This window comes from Glossina fuscipes, unplaced genomic scaffold (genome assembly GCF_014805625.2).
Source record: "Glossina fuscipes isolate IAEA_lab_2018 unplaced genomic scaffold, Yale_Gfus_2 28, whole genome shotgun sequence".
NCBI classification, from domain to species: domain Eukaryota; kingdom Metazoa; phylum Arthropoda; class Insecta; order Diptera; family Glossinidae; genus Glossina; species Glossina fuscipes.
Genome location: NW_023998423.1, coordinates 8,025,344 through 8,050,655, shown reverse-complemented (window position 1 = coordinate 8,050,655; position 25,312 = coordinate 8,025,344). Strand labels below are relative to the sequence as shown.

General features: G+C 32.7%; 1 protein-coding gene across 7 annotated transcripts; it reads left to right on the top strand.

Moving 5' to 3' along the window:
- Nucleotides 1–1,451: 1,451 nt before the first annotated feature.
- On the top strand, nt 1,452–24,366 carry LOC119636124 (protein hu-li tai shao). 7 transcript variants are annotated; one of them, XM_038031276.1, is made up of 11 exons: nt 1,454–1,735; nt 1,810–2,284; nt 2,372–3,110; nt 3,181–3,304; nt 5,943–6,053; nt 6,124–6,418; nt 6,489–6,629; nt 8,062–8,133; nt 13,351–13,419; nt 22,786–22,853; nt 24,100–24,366. In XM_038031276.1, exons 1-11 carry the CDS (start codon nt 1,640–1,642, stop codon nt 24,205–24,207), a joined length of 2,298 nt encoding a protein of 765 aa, XP_037887204.1. In that variant the 5' UTR covers nt 1,454–1,639; the 3' UTR covers nt 24,208–24,366. The 7 variants fall into 7 exon arrangements, with proteins under 7 accessions (XP_037887202.1, XP_037887204.1, XP_037887203.1 ...); XM_038031275.1 differs by having other exon boundaries at nt 24,094–24,366; XM_038031278.1 differs by lacking the exon at nt 13,351–13,419.
- The last annotated feature ends 946 nt before the right edge of the window (nt 24,367–25,312 follow it).

The window sequence follows — 25,312 nt, the reverse complement described above, 5'->3', positions numbered from 1 at the left end:
ATTCATTGGTTTCTTTAAAGAGCTAAGAGGTTCGGGTCACAAATAAGAAGAGGAAGACATCTAAGGTATCTGCTTTAAAACTATCAAAAGTCGTGTAAAAATGCAATGTCGGTCCAGCCGTCTACTAAAATGGTTTTATTACTCGTGAAGAAAAATTGATATGGAAAATTTGAGGCTAAGCGTGTATATATGTACGTGTTATATATATATAATATATATAACATATATATATCTCATATTGAGACTTCGAGGAACTTCTTTGTAGCGTTTTATGTCACCTTTTTAAGCCGATATCGTGGAGTTTTTTCTCCAAAATAGACGACCAGCATAAAAATATTAGTGGTAGCTCCCAATAGGGTTTCCAAACGACACGACACCTATTATTTAATTCGGCTCATCGCCAACATCAGGGATCCCATAAGATATGCAAAAAACGTTTATAACAATGGGCTGAGTCACTAAAAAGTCATCCATAGGGAGTGGAAAAGATATCTCGAAAGAGAAAAACTTATCTATCCTACGAAAGTTTTTCATGTTGTCTGTCCATCCATCCATGACGAACCTTTATTAATGGATACCAGTCCGTAGGTTATACCGAACGTTTACTAAGGCCATCTGAGATGAAAATGCTTTCAATATTCTGTAGTAAAGGGGTAACCACAACTAGCAATATTGAAATACCAGGTCACTTATTACCATATTTCTTATAAATCATTTATATGTTGTTAATAAATAATCCACAGTTTGTTTACTTGTTATCAATGTCTATCCATTTATCAGATGTCTTTGCAAAAATGGAATAAAAAATTTGTAAACCAATACTTACTTGCGAAAATCTTAATTTAATTTGAATGTTCCTTTCTTCTTTTTTTTGCCTCTCACCCTTTCCTCCTCTCTATTATGCCATTTAATTTTCTGTCAATTCAAAAGTAAAACATGTTGAGGTCATCATTTTTTTATGTTGGCTACATAAGTAACAGTTGCCCAATATATGTGACCCTCCCTTCATCGACAATTTCTATATTCTGCTATCAGATGATTTCAATTTTCTCTCTCGCTCTCTTCTACGATATGCTTCGGTTTCTCCTGTTCGTTCTCGTTATGTTTGTTTATGCAAAGACTTGCGCCTTGCTTTATATACGCGCAATAAATGCATGAGAGTCAAGAAGAGTTATCGCAACAATTATGACGACATTGCTTTTCAAATAGACGCCAGCTAACTTTCGGTTTAGGATAACAGGGTGTGTAAACGATAGATATGAAAATTTATCCCATTTTTAATGCAAACATTTTGTATGTATGCAAATGCAAATTTGCATAAATAAGAATAAATGCATTTTTATGAAACTATTTAAAAACAAAACAAAAAAATGTAAAACACAACAAAGTCAAAATTTTATATATATCAGCATTATTTTTTTTCCTCTTTTTTTTTTTCTTTTTTAGAAAAATTTTTGTCAACAAAGTAATCTCTAAATTTCCCCGCATAATTCATTTTAATTAATTGAAAAGCAAAAGTAACACAAACGACAAAAAACGAAGGAGCTCTAATATATTGACAAAAATTAAAAGGAAAAAGAAAAAACAAAAAAAAAAAAACCAAAACAAAAAAAAAAGAAAAAAAATACTTAAGAAAAGTATGACTGAAGTCGAGCAACCACCACAGAACGGCATTGATTTGTCAGCGGCCGAGGATGATGATAGCAGTAAAGCTCGTCCAGCAGATATCGAACAGGTATGATTATTGATTTTATATCTGCGAAGTTAACATTTCAAGTCATTTTCTATTAACTACTGCAATACCTATAGGATATGCGCGAGATGGAAAGACGTAAACGTGTTGAAGCTATAATGAGTTCGAAACTCTTTCGGGAAGAGTTGGAACGTATTGTGGATTCGGCACGTGATGGAGCCACGGGCATATTGCAGCAACTATCCGATATTGTAGGCGTACCGGTATCGCGTGTGGGCAGCATGTTTAAAGCATCCAGCTGCATGATGCCCATAAACGATATACGGGGCGTTGAATCTATGGGCTATGCTAAAGGAGAAAAGATATTGCGTTGCAAATTGGCTGCGACTTTTCGCCTTTTGGATTTATACGGATGGACGCAGGGTTTAGGTGCTCAGATCACAGCACGCCTTAAAGTCGATCAGGAATATTTTCTGGTCAATCCTTATGGCTTGCTCTATCATGAGATAACTGCCTCGGCCTTGAATAAAGTTGATATGCAAGGTCATATTGTGGAACAAGGCACTACCAATTTTGGTGTCAATAAAAGTCGTAAGTTTTCCATTTCTTATTCTAAAATTATGCCGATATATTATCCATCACTCATATATTGATTATTCATATTATTCTCTATAAAAGAATTCGTCCTCCACTCAGTGGTGCATGCTGCCCGACCGGACATACGTTGTGCTATTTATATTGGCTGCAGTCCTGTTGTAGCTATCTCATCCATTAAAGCTGGTCTACTGCCTTTAACTAAGGACGCTTGCGTATTAGGTGAAGTAACAACGTTTTCTTATACCGGTTCTCTTTACGATGAGGAAGAACGCAATAGATTGGTCCGCAATTTGGGTCCCAACTCAAAGGTCATGCTGTTGACCAATTATGGTGCCTTATGTTGTGGTGAAACCATTGAAGAAGCATTCTTCGCTGCCTGTCATATAGTCCAGGCTTGTGAAACTCAATTAAAACTGCTGCCTATTGGTTTAGATAATTTAGTCTTGATTCCCGAAGAATCACGTAAAGTTATTTATGAACACTCTCGTCGTCCGCCCGAGGATTTAGAAAAGAAATTTGCTGCCACTGCCACAGTTAGTGAAACAACTAAAACCGTTGACGATGAAACAGCGGAGAAGGAAGGTGGAGGCAATATTGTCACGATTACTAAAACCTCAGTGTCTCCGAAATGGCGTGTGGGTGGTGCCGAATTTGAGGCTTTAATGCGTATGCTAGACAATGCTGGTTTTCGCACTGGTTACATATATCGCCATCCATTGGTCAAAAGTGAACCGCCTAAGCCCAAAAGTGATGTTGAATTACCACCGGCGGTATCATCCTTAGGTTATCTGTTAGAGGAAGAGGAACTTTTTCGACAAGGGTAAACTTTACTAACACTAGCAACAATAGCAGAATCTCTTTAATTTAATGAAAATATATTTATGTTCCAGCATTTGGAAGAAGGGTGATTTACGTAAAGGCGGCGATCGCAGTCGTTGGCTAAATTCGCCGAATGTCTATCAAAAAGTGGAGGTCTTGGAGACAGGCACTCCCGACCCCAAGAAGATTACTAAGGTAGAGATTATAACATTTGAAGATAAACCAGAACAACAGCAAAAAAGCGATAATCAAATTGAAGCTTAAAGCATAAATAATATATATATATATATTTTAAAACTAAGCAGAAACAGAAACAAACGGAGTTAGGAGACATAACGCACAAGTTTAGTAAATTTCCTTACTAGTCCTTTGCTCTGTTAAAAAGCACCCAACCACCAGTAATACACAGAACGTAAATATTTTTTTTATTTTTTTTTTTTTTTGAGATGGACACTAAAGCGTTAGTTAAACATGATGCCATTTTTCAAGCTGAAGTTAACAATTTTTAGCCACATAACGGGGTTTGTCTACCGTCTTTTTTATATTAAAACAGTTTAGTTAGTAAAACATGAATTTTGTATGCTTGGAAGTTTTTTTTTTTTTGCCATTTAGCGCACACAAAGACATTACTATAGTTGTTTATTAAACTTTTATAATAATAGTAATAATAATAATAACAAAAGCAAAAACATTCCGCTCATCCATATATAGGATATATCATATATATATATATACATATATATATACATATATATATATATAGTTAACACTTGCTTATATAAACAAAAAATTTATTGGATTTCAATTCAAATAATTATAAAAAGAAGAAAGTAAACAAAACAAGCCGCATTTTGTGTATCATCCCCCCTACACATAATTAAATATATAAATACATATTACTACTATTTCTCAGCTGATATTAATATAATTAACCCTGAAAAATAAAGTGAAACAAAATCAAATTAAAACCAAAATTTTATTTTATACTTTACTTAAGCTTCATGTTATATATAAAATGAAAACTTCAAAATAATTTTGTGCCTGTTGGGAAGAGAAAAGTAATAGGAATGAGGAAAGCATGAAAGATTGAATCATTAAAAAACAATGAGAAAGAAAATTTATGTTAAAAAAAAAATTTTTCTTTGAGAATCAAAGCGACAATATTTAGTTACTTTTTTTGTATTTTTTTTTTTTTTTTTGTTTTTTGTTTTTCATTTTAACAATTCATTTGCATCTTTCCGCTTGGAAAGAAATTTTTATACCCGTAAAATGCATATTTAATTAAATTTTACTTCAATTGAAATATATAGAAATTTATTTGTCAATTGAATTTTTTTTTTATTTTTTTTATTTTTTTATTCAAATGTAAACCATAAATTGTACGTTGAAATATTCATTTTTGTATAGGCACAAAGTTATGGTCGTTTCCTTTTATTATTTTTATTCTTCGATTTTGATTTTATTTCACTTTTACCATGAATAATATACATAAAAAAAAAACAAACAAACAAATAATAACAAGATAACAATGAAACATAATTTTTACTAATATTGTCGCTCTTTAATTACTTTAAAACACTATAAACACTAACTAAAATAATTTATAGACTTATCGAGAAGTAATTTTTTAGATTATTAGAAACCATTTCATACAACGATAAAACATTTTTGGGAAATCATTATTTTGCAGTAAATTGATCCTTTCCCAATTCCTCTAATGTAAAAGGGGTCCAGATAGAGAGGTACATCTTCATGAAAAAAAGTAAAGTAAAAGAATTTGAAAAGTTCCCCCGCTTATAATACCAAAAAACTTACGAAAGTTTCTTATAAAAATACAAGAGATTTCAATTTTTTTTTTTGATTTCAATAGAACTTTTTCGGTTTATTTCAAATTTTTAACAAATTTCTTTCTAGATTTTTCAAACTTTTGTTCTTGCTCTTGCTGGAAGTTTTCTTATTTCAATTTTTAACAAATTTTTCTTTCTTCTTTTGTTCTTGCTCTTTTTAGAATTTCAAATAGATTTTAGAAACAGTTTTCTAGAAAAAAAAAGGATCGTAGGAGTCCTACGCGATTGTTAATAACCTGTTTGTTTAACTGTGGCAGCTGGCTGGTGGCCCTGCTAGACCTAACAATTGAGCTAAATAGTAGAATCCATTACCATCACTTTACCTTAGGACATCTATTTTGAAAAACGCTCTGCTGTCAAATCGAAAGTGACATTAAAAAATGACTTGAATTTTACTAAAAATACTATGGCGATCTAAAAATTATTGCAAAAATCCATCAATTAAATAATACCCGAATAACAGGAATAAATTGGTATTTTTTGTTGTCTCTAAATGGGTGATGGCCGGTATCCGGTAAATTTGCACTTAAACCTAGAACACAAGGGTGCTGTTTTTTCTCACTTGACAATAGCATACAAAAACATTTTTTTGTTGCTCTTTACGAAGACATTCCAAAATTCATTTCGATTTAGGTTTACTTATCTAGCTATTCTAGCTGTGCGTTCTATGTGAAAATTGGGAAATATCGCTAGATCAAGGCAAATCATATATATACATATATATATATATATATATATGACACCAGATGAGCTCTCAGGGAAAAATTTTATTAAGTAATCAATCTATCAATCAATTTTTTTTTTTTTTATTGAAAATTTCTCTAATAAAATTCATAAATTTTCTTTCTCTTTCTATTTAATTCATTATCAATATCTACAAATATAATATGTGTGTTGGTAATTGTGAAACTAAAAACCAAAAAAAAATAAATATATATATATATATATATATATACCTATATATGATTCATGTGAACATATATTAGTGGGTAGCAGAAGGTTCTCCCACACATTCAACACCCGTACGTATTGAGGATCCTTTGCAATTTGTGCCTCCTAACACAAATCCCAAGGAATTTAAGAGAGTTCAACAACAGGTATTCAATAATATATATAGTTGTATGTCGTCCATTAACTTTTGAATGTTGTTTGTCATTTGTTTTGCAGATCAAAGAGAATCGACGTGCTGATAAAATATCGGCTGGTCCTCAATCACATATACTGGAGGGCGTTACTTGGGATGAGGCCAATCGTATTAAGGATGCTACCGTTAGTTCGGCCGGTGATCATGTAGTGTTGGTAGGTGCTGCTTCTAAGGGTATAATACAACGCGGCTATCAGCATAACGCTACCGTTTATAAGGCACCATACGCCAAGAATCCTTTTGATAATGTAACAGACGATGAATTGAACGAATATAAACGGACTGTTGAACGTAAAAAGAAAAGTATTCATGGTGAATGTGAGTTGAAATTTGTAGGCATTTCAATGAACAATCAATAATTAATACGAAAATATATGCAACATTTTAGATACTGATACAGATTTTTCAGAATCTGAGGCTCTAAGTTCACAGCAAACTTCAGGCGCACAACAACATATTAAAGAAACTACCACCACCACAACAACAACAACTGCCGCTGTTAGTCAATCAGAGCCAGAAGATGTTTCAGGTATATTAAAAATCAAGCTCTCTATTTACTGGCCATGTTAACAGGACTAACTAAGTGCTAAAGGGTGATATTATAATGTAATGTTCTGAGGGATCCACACAATGTCAGGAAATAGTGTTTCAGCATTTGTTGTCCTACTCAAAAAATAATGTTGGTGACAACTATATTGCCAGCTATCCAAAAACGAATAAAACAAGAACATGGATAAGATAGAAAAACTTAGAACGGGATTTGGAAAAAGCTTCTAATGATCACAGAAATTTATTTAAGGTCAACCGCTGCAGGAGTATATACGTCCGGTCTTATCCTTTTAAAGACACTCCTTCTTATACATTGCTTGCCGTATGGCAAGGATATGTTAAGTTTGTGGGAATATATGCAAGGCCCAGAGGGACTTAAGACAAACCCAACTCCTATTTATATTGATCAATTCAAAATTATGTTTTGAATCGTTTTTGTATATCCGTCCGTCTGATTGGCTTTTAGATATCTTTTATGCCTATCTGTGCTAGCTTATGGTTTGCGATTTTGAAGATACTTTGATAAAATGTGGTACCCTCAGGTATTTTGTCGTACTTTGACATATTGTTTCATCTCGAAACATAATCGTTGGTGCATTTTGTTAAAACGCAACATGCAGAAAAAAGCTGCAAAAGCTCGATAAAAATATATATCTTTGATGGGCATCAAATTGTGAATCGATTGAAGCGTGTTGCAGAAACATTGGAAATTCTTACACGCAAGTTGGTGTTGAAAACGGGCCAAATTGCTAGAAAGGCATGCAGAGACAGAGAGAATTAAAAACACCTCCGTTTTCTAAAGGGCACAAAAATTGGTTTTTCACTCATTGCTCACAAGTTACAACAGGCAAGACTATAACAATTTGGATGTGCTGTGGCATCTGTAGAAAATGGAAAACTCGGCCACACCTATCGAATATTGTAGGGTATCAAAATTTCATTTTTCTTTCGCCACAAGCCCTCTATAACGCTCCGAAGTAAGCTACAAAACTTCATAAAGTATACAAACATCCTTGACCAGTGCCAAATTCGGAATACCCTTAAGCATATCCGCCCGGTCTGCTGTCCATATGTCCGCCTGTTCAACTTTGTAGTGTTCGTTTAGTTTCTTATATAATCGCTCCTGTGAAGGAAAGACAAGCTTTATATAGTAAATGGGTCTAATTGTTAATAAATTATGATAAATGTTGATCTCCAATTATAGCTTGACGCAAGAGATTAACGTTAATTCTTTTTTGTGGACACCACTAGGGGCAGGAAAGTAAGACTTTATATGGCAAAAAACATATAATTTTTGGTATTTTACAATGCGAATAAATGAAGAATTGTGTTAGGTGTAGGGTATGCAATAACCGACCTTGCTCGGCTATAATAGTTTCACCGGTTTTTTGTTTTTTTTTAATTAATTTTAGAACATCATGTCATGAGGATAGAAACCCAACAAGCTCCTATACCAAGTCAACCTGAGGTAGTTTTGAGTGATGGTAAGTCATTTCTTTAATATATTTAAGATATCTTTAGACTTTATTTTATTCGTCCTATTTGAATAAAAACAAGCACATATTGGTTTTTATTATTTAGTTTCATGTTATTTTCGACAAAATTTTTGAATTGGATGATTTTATCTTTTTGTTTATGGTCATATTAATATATAATATTATAATATAGTTTATATTAGTTGAATATTGTTTTTATTTTTATTTTTTATTTATTGTTTTCTCTTTTTTCATATTATTTTTCTTTTCAAACGAATCTTTTTATCAATCACTAAATACGAAAAAAAAAAAAAAAAATTAATAATAATAATAATTTCATCCATCGTATAATTTAGATATCATCTTAGGTCTTAGAATTTCCCATTTATTATTTCTATTCGATACAGTTTCCATACAATTATTATAAATTGACATTTTTCACAGTTTTTATTTCTTAATTTTTTTTTTTTTCTTTTATGTCGATAATATAAAAACTAAGAGCAAAAATTGCTATTATTTCTTTAGACCCTACGTGTTGTATGGCCTGCATTAAATGATTAAGAAAATGAAAATTGCAACGTTACTTCTACTTTCTACTCTACAAACAGCGTTCACTAAATACTCTACTACTACTACTACTACTACTACTACTACTGCAGCCAACTTCTTTAGTACTCTTCTTTCTTTTCCTACTATTCTGTACTATATCACTCTTTACATTTACCATCAAGAATTGTCATTGTATTTATTCTCGTTCCCGCTGTTATCTCCATGTACACTAAACAAAAACAAATATTTTTTAAAGAATTAAAAAAAGCAAAAAACAGCTGCAGTTTTAGTTAGTTTTTTATTTCCGTTAAGTAATTTTTGGTCAAGCATGGAAATTTAGAATTAAAGAAGAGTAAAAAAAAAGAAAAGAAAAGAAAAAAAAGGAAAACACCTAAGGTGCGCCAAAATGAGCTGAATATTTTCACAACTCTTTAATTAAGATTAAAATTATTTTTATTTCATTTTCTAGCAGTTTCTTGCAGTATATTTTTATCCAACAGTTAAAAGGACTCGAGTTCTTAATTACTGAAACACAATAGCTAATCACTTTTCTGAAAGCATCCTAATGCATTTTTTGGGACACATATACTCATCATTTTCATTAAAATGATAATTTGATTTAAAAAAAAAAAAAAATTCACCTGCGAACAGTTCCGATGAATGTGATGCTTTCTCCGATTTGGGACCAGAAAAATGAAAAAAATTAACATTTTTTTCTACTACTACTACTACTAAAATGTTTATATGAATTTTAAAAAAAATTCGCTCGTTGCATTGTCCAATTTTTGATCAGGATGATGAAGAAAATTAAGTTTTTTTTCCTAATGACAAGCAGTCCTGTCCGTTTCAAGAATTCAACAAATAAAAATCTGTTGGAAATATAGAAGTTGAGTCAAATGTCCCGTTTTTCAGCACATGACTCTTACTGTTGTTCACACAAACCACTTTAGTTTATTATACCTACACTCAAACACAAGTAATTTATTTTAACAAAATCTATCCGTCTAAATGATGCTCAAACATTGTCCCAATGATAATAATGATCTGAGCATTTTTTATTTGAATTCGTGGGGCAGTTTGTTATAAATTTTACCCTTAAGCTGCTCATCCATTTAACCAAGAAAAGCCCAACCAAGTCCAATTCGTCCTTATGACCTTGCTAAGAGAATAGATTAATAGAAGGATTTTGCAGTTTTTTTTTTTTACACTAAGTGAGAGATTTGGTCAGAGTCGCCTTACTATGATCGGACATCATTGTCAGTTCATTTTGGTTCTCCTGCTATACACTTATATTATGTCATGCGAAACTTGACATTTCACCTGAGTAGATAAAATTTGTGCACAAACCTGAACCCCCCACCCTATTATGTTAGAGGTATTTTTAAAACAAAAAAAAAAAAAAAAACAATATTCGTACTTGAAAAGTATTCATTAGTTGTTGCTCCAAAGCTTTTGCGTATTTTATTTATTTGTAGTTTCTTTCAGCTGAATAATTATGTTCATTTAATTTTTGTTAATTTATTTTTGTTTTTCATGATTTGAAAATTCCTCCAATTACTCTAATACTCGATGTTTATGTTTCCGTCTTTCTTTTACTTGCCCCCCTGCATTCTTTTTATTTTTATTATAATATCAGTGATATACAGCACGCTCTCTCACAACAATTAACTGAATTGGTAATTAATTAATGAAAAACAAAAACAAACATGCGTAAAAATATATGTGCATTTAAATATATTTTCTATAGAATTGTATACAATATCAAAATTTTTTCATTCGCAAATGTCGTCATTAGCATAAATTTTTTTTTTAGAATGTATGTAAGTTACAAATTTTTCATAACACAAGCAAACAAAAAAAAAAAAAAAAAAAAAAAAAACGAAAGGAAAAGGAAAAGGAAGGATTAAAAAAAATCTCTCTAGTGATGCTAACCAAAAAAAACAAAATATATAGGTGCCTACACATGAGATACGGTAAAGCTTCAATCGTAATCGTCAGATCTGTACTTCAATTTCTCATGCCCCCTAAATAAACAAGTAGAAATGAGTTTCCATCAGACAACTAAAGCAAAAAGAAAAGCTTTACTAAGAGCCAAAGAAAAAAAAAAAAAAAACAAACAAACATACACACAAGTGAGGTGAGTTCAAAAGCAAAAAATCAATCAATTTAGTGCGTAGAAGACATACTTTTATTAATAAGTTTTTGCGTCATTTTTATTTTTTTTTTTTTTTTTTTTTTATTTATTTTTTCTAGTTCTCATTGTTTTATTTCATTTGTGATATAATTTCACAAACTTTTGTTTCTCAGTTACTAGCAATTTCTGTTTCGACATCATTTAATCTCAATCTATCACAAAGTTTTACTTAGTTTCACATCAAAAGCAAAATTTTTTAATGATATTTTGACAACTCGGAGTTTAAAGTCAACGATGTCATAAGGTTTACGGATCACTTTGAATTGGCGAATTCACTTCAAAATTTTTATTTTCGCCTTTATTTTCATTTTTAATAGATTCGACATGCGATCTCAAACGGCAAGACGGACAGACAGGCTTAGTTCAATGCAGATTATGATTCTGAATCGATCGGTATAACAAAAGCTGGATCTATCTTAAGCTCTTCTACGTGTTACATACGTCCGCAATAACTTAATATGGATATCAAAGCAGCGTTCAATTGCAAAGAATGATAGAAAGAGATTTAATCAATGTGCACTCCATCGCTAGTTGCATATTTTCCTTTCAGTGAAACTCTTCGCCTTTGCTGTGAACCAGACGCAAGCCAAAACGCTGCTAAGCGAGTGCTTGCGTCATCCATGTAAGAAAGTGCTAATCGACTGTTGTCACTAAAGCCGTATGCGCCAGCATTTCCCAGTCCGACATACAACAAACTAGTTTTGCCCTATATATCTGAATTGATTGATATGCTTTGCATTCTTTAATGCTTTTATGCGATTTCTGTGTAGCAAATGGTTAGTAAGATTTGATTTGATTTCACGTTGGACGAGGCTTTAATAGCTCGTAATGAAGCACATTCTTCTTCATCACATCAAACAAAAAATATAATCTTGCTTTTAAAATGATTCAGGCTTGCGATCAATGCGGGTGGTGCGCTTGAATCTATCCATGATCTATTACGGTTAGGATCGTTCTATAATAAAGAAAAAAAATTTGCTATTCTCGAATGCTCTTCATCTAGCACAACATTTGACAGAACAGTGCTATACAGGAATTTTTTTTCCATCCCTTATCACTTACATGCTTTTGCATAACAAAATGTCCTATATATCAGATTTCTATGCTACATATTACATAGGTGGGCCGTTCGTTCCTCAATTCAGTGTTTCCCTAATTTGTATATACCCTTGTGCCTTATCTCTTATAATGAGAGTATTCGGAAAGTTTACGATCGTAAGTGTATCCCTAGTCAAGCTTATTAATTTCTCTGGTCCTTGTTAAACAAACTCTTTTGAATTCTTCAAATAGAGCAAAAAAAAAAAAACTTGCTTTGAGTAGTTTTAGTGAGTTGTTGTTTAGTGAGGATGAAATTTATATTTCAAGGGAGAACCTTGAGTACATGCGTACAATTTTCCAACAACAATTGTATGCATGTATTGCAGGTTTTTCCTTGAAAAATTAATGGCTTCCTTTGAAAACTTACCTAGACCTAGATCAGGCCTACGTCTGTTTCGTTAATGAGTCTTTCATTCAAAGCATACGTTACCGCGAATCACTTATTGTCATCACCTCTTAGGAATAGCTTAGGTGAAATTGGAAAGAGAATTTATAGGTGGAGGCCAATCGAGGGAATTGCTTTGAATCTGCAGAGAAACGTTGGCCACAAACTTTTTCTGATCTTGTTCTCTTTTTGTTCGTAACTAACTACTTGCCCTTAACGACATTCAAGATTCACACTTGTTCGCTTTACTTACTACACATTTGTCACTACAAGCAGCATATTCAAAGCGTATCTTGTCTTCTTGTTTTCCGTTGACATGAAATTCCGTTGAATTGAAATTTTTTCATAGAATCGCACAACTTTTCTCCCTTTAACGAGATTTGCAAAAGAGTATAAGTAGAGCAATAACTTATCTAGCGTATCTAAGTATACGATAATTATATAGCAGTGTCTCAAGCTTGATAGATATCGCAACATGTTCAATTATTCGAAATTTGAAATTGATTTAGTTACAGAATTTTCTTTTTTTTTTCTTTTCGATAATTCTTTCCCCAGGATATGCACATCCTCAATTGAAAAAAAGCTTGCTATAAAATTTGTTTACTGTGAACCGTTTTAAAAAAATGCAAACTCAATTAAAATGCAAAGTTATCCCAGAATCCTCGAAGAGCCCTCTATCTATATATTATGTGTGCTTTAATTTAATTTTACTGCAGCTGCTTTATTTTACTTTGCGTGTCCATATAAACAAATTCCACAAAATAAATTACACAATAATCGCTGATGTAAACATATGTTCACAAAATTTCCTAAATATAAACGTCACAATTATTATGAAAACTCATCCATGCAAACATACTTGATTTGATTTCATTCAACTAACATTTTTTTTTTTCCTTTTTCATTATAATATTTTTGAATTAATTTTTTTATTTAAATTAATGATTTATTTTTTTTTTTTATGATTTTCAATCTCTTTTTTATAAACGACGTTTTTTAGCAAATCAAAATTTTATAAACGGTGAACGTTCCCATATGGCTGCAAATCGTAAGCCGTTAATAGGTCGAGGTAAAGTGTTTTTTTTTTCTGAGTGTATATTCATTCCTATACCACCACCTCACAATAATAATAACTACCTCCATCGTCAAGATAAACATCAATTAAGCATATATATAAGCATTGTAACATTTTGCTCACTGCGTTTATAATTCCCAGCTCTCTGCTCCTACTTCAGATTGTAACCTTATTTTGTATATATATGTATATATATATATGTTTCAAAATCTAGAAACCGTTACACACAAAAAAAATTCCTTCATAATGTGTTTTTGATAGCAAACAGCAAGAACTACTTATTATATAAATTATTTAATTAACGCTTTTTGTTGTAATCGACAAAAGTTACGCATTATTGTTTATTCCCATAACACTACTTGATTAATAATTAATTATGATATTTGTGTCCTCCATTATTTGGCATAATTCGGTTGTTCACGAATAAAAAATATCGAAACGAAAATAGGTGCTTAAATGAGAAACGGATGTAAAAAAACTATTCCATTTAATTAATATGAAAGATGGGCATGGCATCTCTTGAATTTCAAAAGCACAATTTATACGCTATATTTATTTTAAGGTTTCGTTAAATATTTATTATATCCATCACCGAACGATATATTCATTTAGTCAAAACGCCTAGAAGGAGAAGCTTCAGAGACCCAATACTCTTGATCAGCGTCGAATTCTGCATCGATTTAATCATGTCCGTCCATCCATCCATCCCTGCTTTAATGTAAAGTCTGTTCACATTCTCATGGGGCGATGCTGTAGTACCCGTAGAAAAATGGAAAAAATTGACCACGCCTTCCCAATAAAAGCAAAATTTACTTTTTTCGATGCCTTTATAATGCGTAAAAGCAAGCTTCCGAAACTCAACATACACACGGCCACTTTCAAATTTGAAATACACTTAAGCATGTCCGTCTGGCCAAATGTGTTGCACCTGTGGTAAGCATTCTCTTGTTACCAAAAGTGCAAAAGAGTTTGAAAATGACCCGGACTTTTCAAAGAGCACGCCTACAACGCCCACACGTCCTATGTAATAAGAACTGTGAACACCTCTGCTGTCCGTGTTTTTTGCTTGTCACTTGCTACTCATAAAGCCGAACACATACACCAATAAATTTCCACCTTTATGCTGAACGTAGAAAGAATCAGAGGTGGCCAATCAGCATTATAGAATATGAAAATTTAGATCTTTTAGTTTCTTTTAGTATCGTGATGATTGGTATAAAAGATTCGGTTACGATCGTATATAATTTTTTTACTTATTTGATACGTCCGTTAAGCCCGTACGTAAGTAAAGCTGCTCGTCACTCTAAATAAATTAATAAAAATCACTTTTTACGCATAAACTGTGAACAATAGCTAATGGGCGCGTAGAGTCAAACCATTACCATATCTTTGATTTCCCGATTTTAGATCGATGTCATCAATAGATCGTAGAGAGATTTTATAACACATCACTTAGTAGGTCTCCTATCTTGCGTTTATTTGGCATCACTGTTATCGAGTCTATATGGATGGTACGAGATTTCGAACGATACGACCATTAATTTTTCTTATTTGTTTTGTGGTGTGCAAATAATCAATAAACAGCTTCTTCTTCTTTTTCTTCTTCTTCCCAAGCTTTTCATTCGGTTTTTCCTTTCTTCCTTTATTTCTCTGTTATTTCTCTGTTTCTCTTCCATTGTCTAAACAAAATTTTTAATCCGATTATAATTATTTGTATTTATACCTAGATGAACAAATTTTACAAAGATTTCAATTATATCAAGACTCAAATTCAAATCAAGCTCGATATTATCAACAGCAACAAGCGGACGGCGAACAATCAAAATCAAATTCAAGTAACCGTATCCCTTTTCAGGGTCTATCAAAGGACAAGTTCCAAATCAAACGTAATCAAGAATTAATAAAAGAATTGAAATCTGATTCATTGTTTCAACGGCAAAAAGAGAAACATGTACATCCTCCGTCTTGCCCATGTAGTACCGATTGCATAAATAACGGTAATAGCTATGCAAATAATTTAATTTACTCTCAACCCTATAGTAGTAATCAAAAGTCCAAGTCGAACACTGATTGTTATTCTCCTCATCTATATGAAACTTTTTCGTATTACGGTGCTACTAATAACCGTGACTTCCTGCATGACGACGACTATGATCAATCGCTGTTATATGACGAGACCAACGATAACTTAATTAATGCAACAGTCGCTTCTTATGATGTGAATGCAGAAAACTCTTATAAGAAATCAGCACAGTGCTCCACTCCCAATATATGTGGAATTATATTCCGTTCTATGCAGAAACCTCGACGGGAATTCGTTCAGCAGGATCTTATTTGGAATATACCGTTTAGCCATCCATTTAGCACATCACCGGCTTCTATGCCAGAAATAAATTATGCGTTGCGTCGGGCCAGAGTTGATACGCCGCAAAAAAGTTGTAAGTTGCGTAACAAGGTCCATAAGCGTCAGAGCCCATATCGTACTGTATCACATTTTGGTTTCAAGTCGCCACAAAAATTTTCAAAGCCAGAACACAAACATGTGCCCGTACCTAGCGAGCCAAAGAAATATGTGCCACTACGTCGTTCCATTTCTTACGAAGAGATTTTCTCATCACCGCGTTATTTAGATCTTTGCGAGCATTGTTTTGAACAGATAGTACGTCTTAAACCGGAGTTAATCAGCTATCGGGCTAAATTGCGTAATTTAGCTGAATGTCCGATAGCGTCCAATAGTCCAACAATCAGCAACGCAAATAACGCGAAAATGGTGGAAGCTGGGACTGGCGCAAATTTGGAAACTCTAACGAACACTTACGATTTGGAAACTGTTGTCTCTGAAATCTCCGAACCTATTGCAGCTTTCTCATCTGGTTTGGAACCACTCCTTGAAGTGGAAGAACGTGAAAGCTCCGAGGATAGAACCACATCTGCTATAGTTAACGCAGGAATTTCTGCAATAAATTCATTTATGGAGAAAATTTCTTCCATGAGTTTCTCTGAAGCGCCAGATGCTAATTATCTGAGTGCACCGCCTACCTCGAAAACTAGCTTGTCAATGTTAAATACTAATGTTAATGCTGAAGAAGCGTCTTCAAACGAAAGGTTAAAGGAGTCAGCTGATGGAACATTTGAAAATGAAGCGTTTGCCTCAAGTGATAAAATGCTTGACCATCAGCGAGAAGAAAATGTAGGAAAGGAGGACAAAGAGGAGCCAACCAATCATAACCGTGCACGTTTTGTATCGATAACAGAAATATGGGAATTCGGTGATTGGATGGATTCCAAAGAAGAACATGTACAAAATGAAAAGTGTACTCAAAATGAAGAGTGTACATCATGTGAAAGACATTTACAAAATGACAAATCTGATTTATTCTTGGAAGATATAGATGAGAAAGACGCGCAAGGAATTACTTCCACTAAAACGCAAACGGATGAAATTGTAACGTTTAACAGAGCTGAAACGGTTTCACTTAGCTCTTCTACTGTGCCGGAAGAAGAACAGCAACTTGAAAATTTCGATAGCAACGAAAAACCAGGTTACTCTTCTTCTCGTAGCCTTAAGAATCGTACTGATCAAGAGGGACGAAATGTAGAGTTTCAAGAGCTATGGGTGGAAGATGACATTACGAATTGCGAAAATCTTGAACAAGGCTACTCCAGTACTTTTAGTGATGATGAGTCTGCCATAGAGGAGGGACAGCAGCAACAGAATTTTGATCAAGACAGAGAATCTTTTATTTCCCCTATATCGCAAAATCTTGGAACTGAAGTTTTCCATGGTCATAGTGTGATCATTCGGTCATCATTGGTTCGGCCCCGACAAAAAACTGATTATTCTGATCCGAACGAGCAAGCGGCGAACAAGGAACTACATTTATCACAGCAGTCATCTAACGATGACTGTCTTTCCTTATCGCAGCGTACTTTCTCTCTCTCTGAGCCAAGTTCTTCAAATGAAAATTTATTGATCCGCTCTTATGGATGTACAAACCTTGCCGCTGACTTTGCCTATCGTAGAATCGAACGGAGATCTTGTGAACGAATTGTTGAAACTTTCATAGGGAACAAACGCATAAACAGTTCAAAATTTGAAGATTTAGACAATCTTCCTGAAGCAGCTTCTTCTACACTGGACTTGAAACGCAGCTATGGAGGTTTCCAAATCGAAGAAAAACAGTCTAGTGAAGCGAACACAGGCGATGAACAAGAATATGACAAAGCAGAAGGGGAGAGCCGTTCGAATGAAGTAGAAATTTTTGAAGTTACTGACGTATTATCTGGTGAAGGCCACAATGTAGACGAAGAAGATAAATATATTTATGAATTAAAAAGCGTCGATGACCGTATTGTAGTGAATGATGACAGTGATGACGATCACGATATAGTAATTCAACGCGAATGGGATGTTCAATCAAATGTTAGCGACAATTCGGAAGATATTTTACAGAATGTGGAAAATTTGCAAGTTGAGGAAATCGATGAGGTATTCACGAAGAATCGAAAAGAGGCCACTCTCGAATCGAACGATCTCACACTAGTGGAAGAAGAAGAAAATGTCCGAGAGAACGATAACAATTTGCCGCAATTTTCGATGATGGAACGTGAAATTTTAAAAAAAATTGAAATAAATCAATTAAATAAATCCGCGGAGATCTTTAATAAAATTGAAAGCAGTATACGTAATAAGTTGACGCCTTTCAAATTGGAATTACTGGTAAAGCAGAATTCATTGGGCAAATCGGTTGTAGAGAATAGCAGTACTCCACAAGTGAATAATAATTTTCTTACATCCACGCCCACCAAATTTGAAGAGCATGAAAAGCAAGCCAACAGCACTGAACAGAATATGATGGCACCAACACGAAACGAGCCGGTTTCAGGTGAGGATGTACAACAAGTTTTTTGTCGCAGATCTTCTTCTTCTCCTTTCGACAAATATAATTCTCCAGCGAATAAGTTCAGTCATGACATCGTGCTATCGCAACCTAGCTCGGCACGTTTAAATCCTGAAATACGATCTGGTGGCTCTGCTTCGAAGACTACCGTAAATTCCGCTCATACGGGACGCCGTAATTTTATTATGGAAAATATACGCAATGCGGCAAAACCTCGATATCAAGTCAATCGAAGACGCTTGCGAAACACCTCACAAACGGTATTATTTAATAAGGTGCCATTGAGTCCAAGAACAACCTTGTCAAACAATTCATTGCATCGAGTATCGACCGCGCGACGATTAGCAGTAACAGAAGTTGCAAGTGATATTAATTTATTAACTGCGTCCAATAGTACAATTTTGTCAGCGTCCGTTCCCAATGTATATAGTTTCCAGTCGAAATTAGTAAGAGGTTCTCCGAGATTTTGGGTAAGCTTATCAGAAAGTCCTCTTCGAACTAAGAAAAACATGGCGATTGCTTCCGGCAGCGGTAAAATTCGTAAACGTTCTTTGAAAAAGAACAAGAATATGGAATTACAACAAAATATTGACAACAAAGAGAACTCTCTAGATGCTTTCAATAAAAAATCTATTGCGGCGAGAGATTCGAAAGCGACAGAAACTCTGTTAGGAAGCAATTGTAACGCGAGCATTAGTGTGCACAGTTTCGTGATCGCCTCAGAAACTGAAGTCACCCGGGTGGATGCGGCGATAAGTGCTTTAGGTGAGGAAATACAAAAGATACAACCGCGTTTGGATACATATCAAAGCAAATTAGCCGATTTTGGCGATCGGGTAGCTCGATGCGCACGTAATATGGATGAATGTGCGGCTACTCAACAGGATTTAATTAACGAACAAAAGGAGTTTAGGGAGCGGATTGTTAGGCAGCAATCTGTCGAAGATGTTGCTTGTCGTGTTGTTAGCCCTTATCTGAAGTTGAAGATTGATTCGAATACGAACGGAAAGGAATAAGAAGAAGTGTAAAGTGATAAAAGAGGAAAAACAACAATCTATAAGTGTTTGATTTTTTTTCGAATTTTTTTGGACTTTTGATCAAATATACGCTATTACCGGCATTTTGTACATTGGCAACTTACTTAACGTTTTGTAACTTTTTTATTTTAAAATCTACATACATTTCTTTATGATAACAATTTATTCTAAATTTTTTTGTATTTTTTTTTTTTTTTAAACCAAAAGATTTGTTTTGAATTCGATATAAAAACTGCTGAACTCTGAAATAATGTTTTTTTTTAAATATATCTGTAAATTGAAAGATGCTATTAAAATTTTTTTTTACTAATACTCATGTAATATATGTGTGCATACATGTGGTTATGGTTTCATATTCTAATTTATATATTATAATTTTATTTTTATTTACACTAAAACCTAACTTGAATTGTTGTATGAGTAAATAACTTTATACTGTTACGGTATATTTGTATTTTGTAATATTCAAAATATTGTTAATTGCACTATTTATACTAAATTGTTGTTATGGTTATGTCTAAATGTATTTGATTTGAAGTGAAGTTCTTTTTTTGGCATATGGCCATCACGCACGCACGCACGCACGCACGCACACATCAATTTTCATTCAATTCATTCATATTGTATTCATTTTTTCGCTTTAGAAATCAAAATCGAAACAATGCATCATTTTCAACACACTCTTGACATTTTCCACACATCTGCTAACAATTATCTTTCGAATAGCCTCACGAAATTAACTCAAAAATATTCATTTCTTTATAAAACTCAATGGTCATCATCTATGCATTTAATGCAAAAATCTATTCATTTATTTATGATATATAAAATTGAAATCTATCCTCACTACACATATCCCATTATTACGAAGAAGATAATGTGCGACGAGTCAAAAGAGACCTTCGACATGACAAATGCCGAAAATTGTTGCGCACATAGTTCGAATGCAGATTTATGTTCGTCGCCTCCCTATCGTACTCTATCGCATTATGGCTTCAATTATCCGATTACATATAGGCCGTCACTTACATTACAACCTGTCTGCTTATTAACACCGATCGAATTGCAAAGACAAAAAATTATAGCATTCATCAAGCGTTTAAATTTCGTAGACAATCAGGCTGTAGTGTTGGATCATAAAAAGACGGGAGAGAAGATAATCGGTAAATGTAAACCAATAAATGAATCGTTTGATTTAGAAACTTTACGAAAGACTGGCTCGTTCGTGTCTATTAAAGAAGTACAGTTATTTAACAAATCAGCCGAAGAAAATGAAAATTTAAAACGATCCTCTCACTTTCAAGGATCACACAAAGGATCAGAATTGAATTCGGAACATTGTTCTTCTTTACTTTCCATAAGTGGTACTTATCGAACAAATTCTCAAACGCATTCTATTATTGAAATCGATCAAGATGAAACGGAAAACTGCATTTCTACTGAGCATTATTCAAATGAAAATCTTCTTTGCAAGCATTATTTGACTAAGCAATCGAGAAATACTACGAGCAGAAAACCCGTGAAAAATCTTAAAGGGAGGAAAGGATCAGAGTCAGAGATATTAGGGGACGGATACCATAATCATGTTCGCAAACCCGAAGCTGAGGCCGAGCCAGAAATGTTAGAAGACGAGTATCATGATCCTCATAAACCCGAAGCTGAGCAACGGGTTAAAAATTTACATTGCCATTATAAAGAGGATAACGACAACAGCGAATTAACTAATAATAAGCATATCACACTCACACTGAATACGTTGAAACGGCGAGCAATTGCTTTAAATAATAAGAACAAACCATGTTTAGAACTAAATAAAAAAACACCGCAGAGGAATGCCGAAGCTTACACCTCTTGTGTATCCTCAAATGATTCGTCATCTTCGGCGGCAATAGAAATTCACATAAATGTTACCGTACGTAATAGTGAGTGCGTGAAAAGTCTACGAATTCATGAGCGAGAATTTAAAGCAAAATTGGAAAAAGTGATTGATGATGAAATTCATTTAATTGTACAAGAATTAGAAAATCAAGATCCTGACAATGATGCCGATAAGGAAGAAGATGAGAAATCACGTTTATATGAAAACACTTTAAATTTTCCATCACGACGTTTGTCAGCGCCCGAATCGATCAGCGTATCGGATCGTAAGGCTAACCCTACTGAAACCGATCATCATATGCCTCATATTTGTGGAAATTCTTCAATCTCCTCACCTCTATGTATTAATACGAAGTTTGATTCTCAGGCAAATTTATTTTCTTTGCATAGTTTACGCTATCGTCACACCTTAGCTGAGTTAGAACATGAGTTAGAAACGCTACTTAACGGTATTATACAAAATATGTGTGAATGTAAAAAGAAAGTAACACAAATTTCTGAAGATATTCGTACTAGCAGTCTTCATGTAGGACCTCTAATGAAATATGATCAACAAAAATCGTTTGACGTTTTTAAGTAAGATTTTTAAATGAAATTTCATTTCCCTTCAATGATTTTAAGGGGATTCGCGAAAGGTTTTCAAAAACAAAAATGAATTGTTTTTTTTTTTTTATTTCCTTTATTTTTAAATTAAGTATAGTTTGACTTTTTTTAAATATTAATTTCTTAAAAAAGCTAAGAATAACAGTTAGGTTTTTTTTCCACCCTTCTCTTTGATTTGAAAACTAATATCAACAAAAACATAGAATTGTAAGTTATTTTCTTTAAAATTAATTATCTTTACATAGATATAAATGAAGTTTGATGACATATCGCGCGTAGACTTTGTTAATACATTTTTTTTTATTTTTTTATTTTTTTAATTAATTGGAATTTATGTTTGAATTAAAATAAGTTAATTTAAAAAAAAAAATATTGTACAATTTTAAGTTCATATTTTTCATATGAATAAAATACAAAAAAAAAAAAAAAACCACTCATATATAAACGTAAACATAAATAATAACTCGATTGGAATCCTGTGCATGACCACATCAAAATTTCTAACATATCAAGTTTTCATTCATACCATAAGCCTAAGCAAGTAAAATCGGTGTAAATAGCTAATCAGGTAATTGTTTTCAGTTGATTTATTTTTTAATCATTTTTTTATAATCAATTTACTTTCATATATTTTATTATTTACTTTTCATTTCGCTTCTAATTAATTTCTTCACAACTTGTAAACATCAACAAACGCACATATCATAAAAGCATGTTATATATATCACACTAATCAATCAATTTGAGAATGTAGCAATTTGGTACAATCAAAAAAAAAAATCACCAAAGATTCTATTGGTCTTTCCTAAAAAACCTCCTATCATCTACATTAACTCGAATCAATCAATCAAACCTATCGACAGTTACGTGTATTTAAATGCCATCTTGAAAAAGCGGAAATTAATGATTTTTGAAATTTTCTTTTAAATTCATTTTTATAGGTGAGAATGTTCAAAACGGTGATCATTCGGAAGCCCATTTGAGCACATTTTCACATAGCAGCAAAGAGGTAAATATTCATATAAATATAACATTTATTTTAAAAACCCATAACTAATAATTAATTACATTTTATTTATATAATTATATATTTAATTGTATTTACGCCCCACATCACTTGTGATGCAAACGCATATTCAGTTTGTGCGGTTGCATGCAACATTCGGAAAGAGTCAATTTTGTATTCTTGCGTTCATATATATCGGTGAAATTTAATACATCGAGATGTTATAGGCCGAGCAATGCTATTGCAAATAATTCCGATCGGCGGGGTTTTGCGATCAGTTTCCATACAACGTCTTAGTGTTAAAAATGGTTATATGAACAATTGCTAGGTACGTTCAGTTTGTGCCCATACCTGCAATATCCAGAAGGACTTGAAATAGACGCGGCTTTCACTGTACGGAGCTTGTCTGTCCGTCCCGCCAGTTTTGTATTCTTGATGAAATTTGATCCATCAAGATGTGATGGGCCGAGCAACGCTATTGAAAATACTTCCGATTGGCCCACTTTTTCGATCACTTAACCACATAACGTCTTATTTTCGAAAGTGATTGGGTGGAGAAAAGCTACCAGTTTTCAAAAATTTTCGACGATAGCCGCTGAGATAATTTTTTGAGCTTCCTCTCATCTGATTTTTTCTATGAAAACTGAATTTTTATATGGTGAAAAGATATCATTCCGACTTTGACGCCTACTTTTGAAAGACAATATTGAAGCAAAGTTTCCAACCAATCAACAAGACGTATAGCAAAAAGATTGAATACCTTACACTCAACTATTAACTGCCATCTGAAGAAATAAGGAGAGGTTTTTTTTCTTATTCGATGAAAGCAAAATAAAGATCTGATAAAAAAAAAACAAAGGAAATTACTTGTACGATTCTATCTAATATAAAATGCCACGATTTATTCAGAATTATTGGTAATTTTGAAAGGGCAATTACTTCTGATTGAGTTATCATAAACATCGAAATCTTCGTTCACATACTCCCTAATATGGCGCTTAATAGAATTAGCCATCTATGGGGGAAAATATCATAACTTTTTTTCCTTAGAGTGAATAGGAGATTTTCGGTTGTCATTACTTGTGATTTACATACATACAAGTTTTTCACTACGAAATTAAATGCGTATTGATTACTTTGTTCATAATTCAAATTCAAATGTAATTGTTCGTTTCATTATATTCTATGTGTGTGTTACTAATCAAACCATAAACGATATTATGATTGCAAATTTCTATTACGGTTCCAGGATATTTCAACGGATGGTTCTCCTAAGAAAGACAAGAAAAAGAAGAAGGGTCTGCGGACGCCATCTTTCCTTAAAAAGAAGAAGGAGAAAAAGAAGCCCGAAGCCTAAGGTTATTAGGACCACAACATTACAGCAACTCTGAACACATACAAATAACGAATAATAGCATGAATAAAAATTGTTATTAGAAAACTGGAAAAACTATGATATTCTCTACAATTAACAAAAATACAACAAGAATAAGAAAGAAATGAAAAAAAAAAAAAACAACAACAACAACAATTCTACTTTTGTTTATTACAAACTATTCTATACTCAATTCAGTAAGGGCTTCTTTCTTTCTTCTCTCACCTAAACCCAGGTATAATAATTGTATGAATGAATTCAAAATCATTAACGCACGCGCAACTCGGGTGCGTTTTATTTATATAAATGTTAAAGAAGAACAACAACTATGTGCAAAAAAAAAAAAAAAAAAAAAAAAATTATTAATTTAAACAAGAAATTTATTTAACAAAATATTTTTATATCAGTTCAGCAAAACATGAGCAGACAGACAAAAAAAAAAAACAACTATACACACAAGAGGCATATTAAATACAAAATCGTAAGCAAAATGAAAAAAAAACAAAAAAGAAAACATATACAAATTAATAACAAAGGCAGAAAAATATTAGAGCAGCTTAAATTGATATATAAATAAAAATTTTATATTATACGAATCTTTTTTATATTCTCGCATACAACAAACAAATGATATGATTATATATGATATATGATTAATAAGACATTTTTGAAATATAAGTCAAAAATAAATAAATTAAATTATTCTTATTATAAAATATGTAAACAAAGGAAAATTAAAAAACTCACGGACAGGCAATGCATTATGTAATTAAAGTGATGCAATTTATTATTATTTTTTTTTTCTTCTTCTTGAGAAAATAAAATTTTATTAATAACAGAGTAACGCTTTAAAAATATGTTTTCCATTTTTCTATAATTGTGTATTTAAAGATCACCCAAAACCGAAGCGAGTTTTCTTTTGTATTATCCGAAGATAAATAAACACGAAACATAATTATTATATATATACATATAGATATGAACATATTTTATGTAACTTGGCACCCATTTTATACAAATATAAAAATATATAAACCTTACTCTCTCTCTCTCTCCCACCATTACATTTCAGACATCATCGATCACT